Source organism: Sturnira hondurensis, unplaced genomic scaffold, assembly GCF_014824575.4.
Source record: "Sturnira hondurensis isolate 20B ecotype Veracruz unplaced genomic scaffold, ASM1482457v3 Scaffold0006413, whole genome shotgun sequence".
Classification (NCBI taxonomy): domain Eukaryota; kingdom Metazoa; phylum Chordata; class Mammalia; order Chiroptera; family Phyllostomidae; genus Sturnira; species Sturnira hondurensis.
In genome coordinates, this window is record NW_028079044.1 from 43,863,372 (window position 1) to 43,874,849 (window position 11,478).

The 11,478-nt window shown below is 43.9% G+C and overlaps 1 protein-coding gene across 1 annotated transcript; it reads left to right on the forward strand.

Annotated features, from left to right (window-relative positions):
• Positions 1–2,144: 2,144 nt before the first annotated feature.
• ZNF572 (zinc finger protein 572) lies at positions 2,145–8,264 on the forward strand. The gene is made up of 3 exons (XM_037048522.1): positions 2,145–2,265; positions 6,444–6,556; positions 7,315–8,264. The coding sequence occupies exons 2-3, from the start codon at positions 6,478–6,480 to the stop codon at positions 8,229–8,231; spliced, it is 996 nt and encodes a 331-aa protein (XP_036904417.1). The 5' UTR covers positions 2,145–2,265; positions 6,444–6,477; the 3' UTR covers positions 8,232–8,264.
• The last annotated feature ends 3,214 nt before the right edge of the window (positions 8,265–11,478 follow it).

Genomic DNA, 11,478 nt, shown 5'->3' on the forward strand with positions numbered 1-11,478 from the left:
GAATCACTTTATTATTTCCTTTCTGAGTTATGAAAGTAGCCTGGACCCTGCTAAGTGGTTCCCTCTTGGGACCTCATGAGTTTGCAGTGCAACATCAATTGGAGGTAAAGTCATGTGGAGGCTACTTCACTCAAAGCCAGAATAACGTCACACGGCTTCTCCAGGTGATCTTGGCTTCCTCGCAGCATGGTGTCTGGGTTCCAACAGGAGACATCTCAGCAAGAGAATAAGAAAGAAGCGCAAATTATTCCCATGACTAACCCTCAGAAATCGCATGTCATCACTCGTCCCATACTCTGTTGTTTGAGGCAGTTATAAAACGTCACTCAGGTTCAAGGAGAGGAGACGTAAAAGCCATTGCAGGATGGAAGCAGTGTCGACAGCACACTGGAAGCATAACGTGTAGCAGGAGAGACCCTGTGGTGACCATCTTGGGAGACACTGGGCTGCATAACCTGCCACTCAGCTACGAGAAATGTCACATTTCTCTCCTTTTCCAAATCAAAACAAGTGTGTCTGGGTTTGCTTTGATGTACCCCACCCATAAGAGTTGGAGGAAAGTGCAAATCTACTCCCATTTTGCCCTCCCTTAGAGTTACGCTGGAACTCTGAGTCTTTACACACACCAGAAATTTGTGGTGAAGGCACAGAAAGGGAGGTGACAAAAATGACTTCTGGGTTTCTGTATACCCAGATGGATGGTTGAGAGAGAGAACATTGGAAGACAATCAGGTTTGTTTTATTTTGTGTTTGTATGTGTACATGAGACAGGAAAGCAAAAAGATTTTGACTTTCAACATTTTGGTTTTGAGGCATATTTGAGACCTCTAATATGAGATGTCAAGCAGAACATTAGTATAAGAGAGAAAAGCTAAACAATGCAGCCTGGGCTGGAGATATACATCTGTGAGTTGTCTGTGTAAGTGGTATTACAAATGTAGGGGTGGCCCTGGCTGGTGTGGCTCAGTGGATCGAGTACAAACAGAAAGGTTGCCAACTTGACTCCCTGTCAGGGCACGTGCCTGGGTTATGGGCCAGGTCCCCAGTTGGGGGCACACATCGATCTTTCTCTCCCTCTCTTTGCCTCTATCTGAAAATAAATAAAGTATTTAAAAAATTAATGTGGCAGCAAAGGAGATTGCCAAATAGGAAACATTTGCAGATAAGAGGGGAGAGGGTCTAGGTGGCCTCGAGGAGGCTCAACAATTAGTGAAGACCAGGCTTGTAACAGTCTGACTAGACGTGGAGAAGAAGGAGGACAGCATGCCATCACCTCAAAAGAGTGTTTCTAGAAAGAGTTCTCAGCAGTGTCAAAACTGAAAAAAACAGAACTGAAAAATACCAGTCACACCAACAAACACAGAGGCCAATGGTAATCTTAGTGATTTATTATTTTTGCTGCAAGGGAAATGAGTTAAAAGGTGAGTGGGAAGTGACAAAAACAAAACACTGTAAGAAAAAAAATTAAAACTGAGGGGCTATTTTGGGATGGAACCGGGAGAACTGAGAGGTTAGTGGACGGCATAAGGACGCCAAGAAGGTGGAAGAAAAGCTGAGTACCAGTAAAGGGCTCGTTTTAAACGTGGAGGCCTAGTCCTCAGTTTTAACAGGAGGGAAGGAGAGTGGCAGGGCTGCGGACTTGGGTAGACTTGCGTTTCGTATGAAGAGATTGACTTCTATTTTCTCTGAACAAAAGCAGAATTTAACTGTGTCTCTGAATGTTAGAAATAACGGTGCCTTGTAAACTACTTGTTTTATATGTGCATGGATGCCTTCGCTCTCCAGCTGTATCACAGATAGCTAAATGTATGTATTGTGTGCCCGTGTCCACATCGGTGAGAACAAAAACAATAGGTGCTTAATAAATGCTCGATTGCTTTTGAGTCTGATGATGATAAATCTGATGGTGCCCTGTTGTCAAGAAAAGTATAAGTTCTAATCAGGCCTCTATGACAAGGCGCCTGAGAAGCGCGATGAACGAGAACCGCCGTGCTGGAATGACAGCCCAAGGAAACGAAATCGATCAGGTCGTTCCTTTCGGTCCGGGGCCCTAAGGGTTAAGATCAACGAGCTCAGGCTGTCCCTGTTTCCTAGACAAACTCTAACTAGCTGGCTGCGGAAGCTAGGCCAACTTCCGGTTCCGGCCTGGCGGTTTGAGTGTCTGGGACCCTAGGTTGGTGAGGTCAGAAGAAGTGGGGGCTCCTTCCACCGGGACATCTTGGCCTCTTAGGGGTGCAGGGCACCTTGTGTGTGGCCCCTAGAACAGTAAGTTCCTTCTCGGGGGGAAGGGAGCCGAGGGCTGCGGGCAGGAGAGGAAACTGCACCGCCCAGGCGGCCACAGACGCCCTGGTGGGGGATCCCGCTGCCGCGAGGGACGAGGGCCCAGCCTCTCCCACCGTCCCGGCCATTGCGCCTCCCTCGCCCGCGGAGCCCCTTAATGGGTCGCCTCAGCTGGTGACAGCCTGATCTCTGGGAACTTCACCTCGCAGGGCACACCAACCTGTGGTCCCCGCCAAGGGTTCTTAATTAGCTAAGCTTCACTCAATGCATTCAGGCCTCATCCTGATCCCCTGTGTGGGCGCTGTCAGTGAAAACTGGCCCGGTCTATAGAGTCACACTTTAAGGACAGGCCTTTTGTGTTTTTTTAAAAAATTTTTCTGTTTGTTTGAGAGAGAGATTTGTTGTTCCACTTACTTATGTATTCATTGGTTGCTTCCCGTGTGTGCCCATGTGACAGAAGCGGAGCCTGCGCCCTGGCCTTTGGGAAGGATGGGAGGATGCTTTAACCAACTGAGCAACCCAGCCAGGGCCCCAAAGACAGCCTTTCAATAGGTGCAAACTCATCACCTTGAGTTCGCAGCCCTTTGACGAAAGCAGTGCACCTGAGGACGCCTCTAGTACCAAAACTAATGGTGTCTTAGCAGGGAAAGTGCCGCGCGGGGATCTGTTACCCAGGCTCCTGCTTCCTTTGTAAGGACTTTGATAGAAATATGTAACTCAGAGAGCAAAACATGTTACTCCATTTGAACAACTTTCTCCCCCTCCCTTAGGTGTCTTCCCCCTCTCCCCATACGCAAACACGGGATAGTTATAATTAAGACTAGTTTTACCTTTTCTTAGAACCAATCCCTAATTGCTGGTTCTAGGTGTTTTGGGAATGCCAGCTCCATTTGGTATAAGATTTAAGAGATGTAAATCCGTTCTCTAAAAATCCAGTCAATATAATCTAAATAAGGGCCCTCTTTGACGATCATCTGCAGTTTGGGGTTAGGCTCAGCTCTCCGCTTCCTGGTCCAGCTGAGAGTACCAGTCGCTGCCCAGGTAGACTTGGGGCTGAGTCCTGGTCTGCCACTCTTGGGTTGCGTGGCCTTGGCAGTGTCAAAATGTCTTTTTTAATTTATTTTATTTTTTAGGAAGGAAATGACTAATTTCATTTTTAAGTATATTTTATTGATTATGCTATTTTATTGATTATGCTATTTTATTGATTACAGTTGTCCCAATTTTTTCCCCTTTGCCCCCATGTCCCTGGTACCCGCTTTTCCTCCAGCTGTCTTCCCACTATTTTCATGTCCATGGTCATTGATATAAATACTTGGCTTCTCCATTTCCTATGCTGTTCTAAACGTCCTTCTATTTTGTACCTACCAATTATGCTTCTTAATCCCTGTACCTTTCCCCCCATTCACCTCTTGTGATCTCCATTTTTATGATTCTATTCCTATTTTAGTTGTTTGCTTAGTTTGCTTTTGTTTTGTTTTTTAAATTCAGTTGTTGATAGTTGTGGGTTTGTTGTCATTTTACTGTTCATATTCTTGATCTTTTCTTATGTAAGCCCCTTTAACATTTCATATAATAAGGGCTTGGTGATAATGAACTTCTTTAACTTATCTGGGAAGCATTTTATCTACCCTTCCATTCTAAGTGATAAATTTGCTGGATAATCTTGGTTGTATGTCCTTGCTTTTCATCACTTTGAATACTTCTTGCCAGTCTCTTCTAGCCTGCAAAGTATCTTTTGAGAAATCCACTGAAAATCTTATGGAAATTCCTTTGTAGGTAACTCTTCATTTCTCTTCCTGCATCTTTAACTTTTGGCATTTTAATTATATGTCTTAGAATGGGCTTCTTTGTATCTCTTGTTTGGGACTTTCTGTGTTTCCTGGACTTGCATGTTTATTTCCTTCACTTAATCAGGGAAGTTTTCTTGCATTATTTTTTCTAATAAGTTTTCAATATCTTGCTTTTGCTCTTCTCCCTCTGGCATCCCTATGATTCAGATGTTGGCACATTTGGAGATGTCTCAGAGTCTTCTTCTTCTCTCATTTTTTTGAATTCTTGTTTCTTCATTTTGTACTGGATGACTGTTTATTTATTCCTTATATTCCAAACCATTGATTTGAACCCCGTCTTCCTTTCCTTCACTGTTGGTTTCCTGTGGATTTTTCTTTATTTCACTTAGTGTAGCCTTCAGTTCTTCCCTTATGCGTTTGGCGTACTCAGTGAGTTCTCTGAACATCCTTATCCCCGGTGTTTTGAACTCTGCATCCAATAGGTTGGCTTTCTCTGTTTCACTTGATTTTTTTCTGGAGTTTTGATCTGTTCTTCCAGTTGGGCCATATTTTTTTGTCTCAATATGGCAGCCTCCCTGTGTTTGTTTCTGTGTATTAGGTAGAGGTGCCTTGACTTCATTAGGTAGAGGTGCTTTGACTCTGTCTTGCACTCCTGTTACATTGTAAGGGGTGGAGCATTAGATATTCACAAGGGTGTGGCAACCCAGTTCATCGGCTTTGTGGTGTTGTATGTGGGGGAAGGTTCAGAGAGGGAACAGTGCTGCTTGCTTGGCTCTGGTCCTCTTTCCATTGACTTCCTGAATGTGACTGGCACCTTTCCACCTGCTGCACTGGTGCTGAATCCCAGAGTGGGTGGGTTTGTGTATGTTCTCGGGCTGCATGGGTCCTTTAAACAGACTCTCTTGAGAGACTGGCAGTTTCTTCCACCACTCCAACCCTCACTGGCTTTTACAGCTAGAATTTATGATGCTTTATTTCCTGGTGCTGAAACTCTGGGCTCTGCAGTCTGGCCTGGGGCTGGGATGGTTCACTCCCCAGGTGTCCCTCCCAGTTTTTATCTACCACACATGAGTGTAGGACCATCCATTCCTTGTTGCCTAAACACCGCATCATCTCTGCCCGAGCTCACCGTCTCCACCCCTCCTACCAGTCTTGATATTTCTTCTTTAAATCCTTGGTTGTCAGACCTCCATACCTTTTGATTTCCTTGCAGTTCTTCTTGTATTTTGTTTTGAGATTTGTTGTGATCCTTCTTATGGTTGTATGAGGAGGCATAGCCTGTCTACCTATGTCTCCATCTTGGCCGGAAGTCCAAAATGCCTTTTTAGCTCATCTATAAAATGCTGGTAATTGTTTATACACCTAAGAGGGCTGTTGTGAGAATTAAATAAGAAATATTATGTGTAAATTATTCAGTTCACTTCTTGGCACAAAATAAGTATTAATAGAGTCAAAATTATAGTATATAATTTTCCTTGTTTTTCATATGCATGCCTTTGTATATCCTTTTAGACTTTCATTTTTCCCAAATTGTATATTCTTTATAACTTGGCTTGGATGCCAAATTCACATATAACTGCCTTCCAGTGATCATGTTTTCTAGTCCCTTCAAGTAGGTCAGGGATTGTATTTTGCTGAAAAGGGTGAAGTTTAGACTGAAATGGATATTGAGATTATAATAGAGGAAAGGAAGAAGTCCCTTGTTAGATTTCTTTTTTTTTTAAAGATTTTATTTATTTATCTTTAGAGGGGAAGGGAAGGAGAGAGGGAGAGAAATATCAATGTATGGTTGCCCCTCATGCTTCCCCTGCTGGGAACTGGCCTGCACCCCAGGCATGTGCCCTGACTGGGAATCGAACCGCGATCCTTTAGTTTGCAGGCCGTGCTCAATCCACTGAGCTACACTACTCAGGGCAGATTTCTTTTATATTTAGGGGTTATTGTTTATAATTATTGTAGCCCTGCTTTGTACTAATTTCTTGTTACTGGTTATAGAAATCTAAGTTATTCTTTCTAAACTATACAGATTTTTTTTCTCTTTAACTGCTTTGTATACCTGCATGTTGACTTCTTGAAGTCTTATTGTTGCTGTCTTTCCCCACAACCCCTCAAAACCCCCTTTTTAAAATTAAAGTGTTTAATTTAACTTAAAATTGGAGTGGACAGTTAGTATTGTATTCATTCAGTTTTTTGAAGCTGGATCCTCAGACCCTAAAAGATTTTTCTAAAAGGGCTTCTAAAGACCATTTTATTTCCAGTATTATTAACAAAACATTCTGTACTTAAATTGTTGTGTTACAATGGTTAGGAAGGAAAGAGGAAGACCAATCAAAACAAATACCTCCAAACATGGCCTGTTTCCTTCTACAGGTTTCTGATTCCTAACCTGGTTGTGATCATTGTGATGGAGCAAGAGCAGAAACCACTGGTCTCAGTTGCTAATGGCTTCACGGAGAGGGGGAGTTTGAAAAACTCTTTTACAGGTGAGGGATCAATAAGATGATCTGAATACTTTGGAAATCCATTATAAGATGTACTATAAAGTGTGTAGAAAGAACAAGGCATTTGAAAGAAACAAACTTTTAATTTCTTGTTCTATAACTCATAAATTGTGTTAAGTCTTACAGTCTTAGTTTTCTCTTTAAGAAGAAGTGTTATCTGTCTCGTATATATTTTTAGGATTAATGAGACACTGTATGTTCTTAATAATACTTCAGAGATATTGCAGGTTCAGTACCAGATCACAATAAAGCAAGTATCTCAATAAAGTGGGTCGTAATTGTTTCACTGGTGTAGGTGCTTGTCGTCAATTTGTAAAAAAATGCACCATCTGTGAAGCTAAGTTCAGTAAAGCAAAGTATGCCTGTAGTGGCTGTCGTCATTTCTATGTCTGCTCAGGTATTGAGTAGCTTTCACCTCAGGTGGGGTGCTATTCAGTTTCTCCCCTGCTCCAGTCCTCTCCCCTACTTTTTTAAGTCTTTTAGAATGAAACTAGTGAATTTATTTTAAATGAATATCTCCCATGGCGATTGCTGACCCTTGTTCAAATACTTTATAGTGTTTTAAATACAAAAAATTCACTTGCTTCTTATGTTAAAGAAGTAAAAACTAGCTTTAAGAACGTTTTTATGTAAAATAATGTACAAGATTTTACTTGGTTGTTTCCTCTCTTCCACTGCAATTCAGAATTCCCCTGGCAGAGATTAGGGACTGTGTTTAGAATATTTGCTTATTTTTGCAGGAGATGAAAGTAAGAATAACCTAGAAACTGTTCAGCACAACAACCTTAAGGCAGATAAACTTAAAGAGAGAGCATCAAAATGGTCTAAAAAAGATGGCCCACAAAACTTTAAGCAGGAGGATACAAAAGAAATACCATTGACACTGTCCCAAGGAGGCGAGACTTGGTGTGATGGTTTCTATGAGAATGATAGCAAGTCAGAGAATCGGGAAAATTCTACAGGAAAAGAGGAGGAAAAACCCAGTGATCCAGGAGAACATGCCAATGTGTCTGGCCAGCAGAATTCATCCTTCAAAGACAAACGTCATAAATGTTTTGAATGTTGGAAAAGCTTCAATAATAGTTCTCATTTGCGTGCTCACCAGAGGACCCACTCAGGAGAAAAACCTTATAAATGCTTTGAGTGTGGGAAATGCTTCAGTAACAGCTCCCACCTGATCCAGCATCTGAGAACACACACGGGAGAGAAGCCCTACCAGTGTGGGGAATGTGGGAAAAACTTCAGCAACACGTCCCATCTTGTTATCCACGAGAGGACTCACACGGGAGAGAAACCCTATAAGTGTCCCGAATGTGAGAAGAGTTTCAGCAGCAGCTCTCACCTGATCCAGCACTACAGGATACACACGGGGGAAAAACCGTATGAATGTCCTGTTTGTGGGAAATGCTTCAGCCACAGTTACGTCCTAATAGAACATCAGAGGACTCACACTGGAGAAAAACCTTATAAATGCTCTGATTGTGGGAAGGGTTTTAGTCAGAGTTCCAGCGTGATTCGCCACCAGCGGACACACACAGGTGAGAAGCCCTACAGATGTACTGAATGTGGAAAAAGCTTTGGTTGTAATTCCACTCTAATAAAGCATCAGAGAATACACACGGAAGTCTGTCCAGAAAGTACACAGCCATGTATATGACAAATAGAGACATTTATTGAAGAAGATATAAGAAACTTTGTACATAGGACAGTGATGCCTCAGTTCCCTTCAAAGTAGGTACCTTGGGACCTCACACAGTTCTCCCAACGACCATCAGCTGCCCTGTCATATTTTCCTGAATATCAACAGTCTGAAATTTCCTTCCTTTCTAAGGTGATTTTAGTTTTGGGAAAGCCAGAAGTCGCAGGGCACTAAATCTGGGCTGTAGCAGGCTGAGTCATCCAGGTGATTTGTTGTTTCACCAAAAAACCACACGATGTGATGCATGAGCAGGCGTGTTGTGATGAAGCCGCCAATCGCCAGTTGCCCATAGCTGTGGCCTTCTGAACCATCCGAATAGTTTCTGCAAAGGAATGTTCAAGCTTAACGCAAAATGTGATGCAGATTCATCACTGTACTTGCTCAGTCTATTGAATGTGACAGCCACACAGTACACATGTTCACTCAGCAGTGTCTACCGCCCCTGCGACAAGTATAGCGAAGTCATCATTGTTCACACATGCGCATTCCAGTCCACTCTCCTTGGCTGTCAGGTTACACCGATGTTGGACAAACTATTGTTATGTTAACACTGGCTGAACATTTTCTGGACAGACCTCGTTTAGTGTGGAAAGAGTTCTGGCCATCACATTAGACATCAGAGGACTTGTACAGGAGAAAACCCTTTCAGTGGTTCTGTGTGCCGGGGACCCTTCCATCAGAGCCCCACCGTGGTGACCCCCCAGAGGACTCACACAGGAGAGAAACCCTGTAAATGTCCTGACTGGGGTGAGGGCTTCAGTCGGAGCTTGAACCTTATCAGGCACTGGCGGACCCGCGTCAGAGGAAGACCTGACCAGCGTACTGACTGTGAGAAACACTTTCAGCAGAAGTGCCTACCTGTCCGTATCGGGAAATTCACGGAAAAGTCTTTTGAGCCTCCTGAAGGTGAAGATTTTCCGTATGAGTGGACTTTGAAAAACTGTTAAGAGTAGCTTGCTCTCATCTGTTCATTTTCAGTCCCAAATTCATCTTCCTCTGAAGTCCCAGAACCCATTTTTCTTTTCTTTTTTTCCCTTTTGGACCATTACAATTAAGGTATTCCCTGATCATTATGCTACAAAGTATTTTTGGCCTGTTTTCTGAAACATCTAGAAAAAGTCAACTTCTCAATTTAAGGATGAGAAGACCCAGATCACCAGATCAGTGGATCTGCTGTGAGAGATCCTGTCAAGGATGGACAAAAAGAAGAAATTCGTTTTGACCTGAGGAAAGATGGGAAGTTCTTCAAAGAAAAGCCTGAAGCATCACCTAAAGCAGTGACACCTGAGAGCTGGGAGCCACGATTGCCATTGAGTTGCCTTATTTTCTCTTCCCCGATTGGGTGGCAATAAATTATTACTAGTCTCAGGGATTTACCCAGAGAAAATTCTTTTTTGAACAAATAACCTGATTTCCTGGCTGTTTTGCTGGGTCTTAAGGAAGAAAGGATTCCTTTCTTTAAAAAAAAATGCATGTTTGATCACTGAACCTGAACTTTTGTAGCTTTAGAACTACACTAATACAATATGTGGCTATTTACATTTATGTAATTAACATTAAAGGAAGTTTAAAATCCAGTTCCTTAGTCATACTAGCCATTTGGATCATCTCTGAAGTTAGCCTCAGAGACCCTGGTGTCTTTTGAGTGGCCAGAGGGGAAATAAAGGCAGGGCCCTGGCCATTCCAATCTAACAAAGAACTCAGTACAGGAGGCTGGAAGCAAGAGGAGGACACGTCCCACCAGTGGACTCAGCAGTCCCGAGCCCGGTCCAGTAAGCCTGACGGGGGTACCGAACAGCACAAGCAGAAACAGCACAGGGGGAGGGGAGTCCTTGAGATTGCTGGGACAGGGGGCCTCTGTCACAATTCACTAGGACAAAGAGCTTTTACTAACAGAAAGAAAGTCTGTGTAGCTGTACGTTATTCCCAAGATTTAGAGCGGGGGGGAAAAGGAGGGAGAACCTAAAAGCAGACGAAGTCAATAACCCCTGAACCTGAAGAGCTGGCGTACTTAGATTAGCCAAGTACCCACTTGTAGCCTCGGCTCAAGCGTATAAAACTAACTCACTAACGAACTTAGAACTTTCTTTCCTCTGTGTGTGGGGCATTTAGACTTAGCTGGGTGCCTGCTTGCAGCTTTGTGCTCACGTATATTTCATAAATAAACCTGCTATTTCATTTCCATTATATGTGTTTGTCTCTTGATTGAATTACTTTGTGAGCAAGACCAGAACCAAGGTAAGTGGTGGGGGGTGGGCTGGGGGCCCCCTGACTTGGGTCTCTCTGGAATATACTTTGGTGCTGTGTCTCAGATCATGACTCTGGTTCTGCCCTTTGTCTCCAGCTGCAGGCCACGGTGAGTACCTGTCTCACCAGCAATGTTTTATTGCCGGTTTCACCTTCAGGGTTAAAGGACACACAGCAACACTATAGAGGAGGGTATTTAGATAGAGTAGGTCTGTGTTCAGAGGCAGAAGCAAGGATAAGACCTGAGACGAGTGCTCAGGCTTGCCTGTGTTTCCAAGACTGAAGAGGTACATACTCCCTCTGGTCCGAGTTCGCAGGCATCCCTGCGTGAGTCGGGGCCTCACGGAGGTGTCTGGGTTAATCCAAAGATGTGCAGGGACCTCATAGGGAACTCCCATTGCTGTAATGTAACTTTGGCTTGTCAGGGGACATGCAAAATAAGGGTTGGCCACCCAGCACTCTGAGCCCGCCCTCAGCTGTTTTAGACCACCAGGGGAGATACCAAGATATGAGAGCTGGGGATGACCAAAGGTGTAACGGCCTTTCGGAGCCCCTCTCATAAACTTTGACCCACTACTCAGAATCTCCTAGTCTTCTCTGCCTCCCAGCCACGGCCAGGGAACAGTAAGTCTGAATCATTAACCTGTTGAAACCCTGCCGCATCTCTCCTATGGGTGGTGCATGTGCCAGCTGAGTGTCTTGCTCTCTTCCTCTCGAGAAATAGTCATGCCCCTTCTAGGGCATAAACCTTTTGTTTCCTCTAAATTCCAAGAGTCCCACGGAGACTTGCGGCTGGGGGAGTGGAGGGGCTTACCCCCTGTTCCGGTCTCCAGCGCCCCCACCCCTGGCTCAGCCTTTTCACTGACTTCCACGTGAAGAAGGCAGCTGGGGCTTGGCTCACTCCTTCCCTATCCATAAAGGAGCCAAAGCAGCCCGCCTAGGCTCTCTCCTGTTGCTT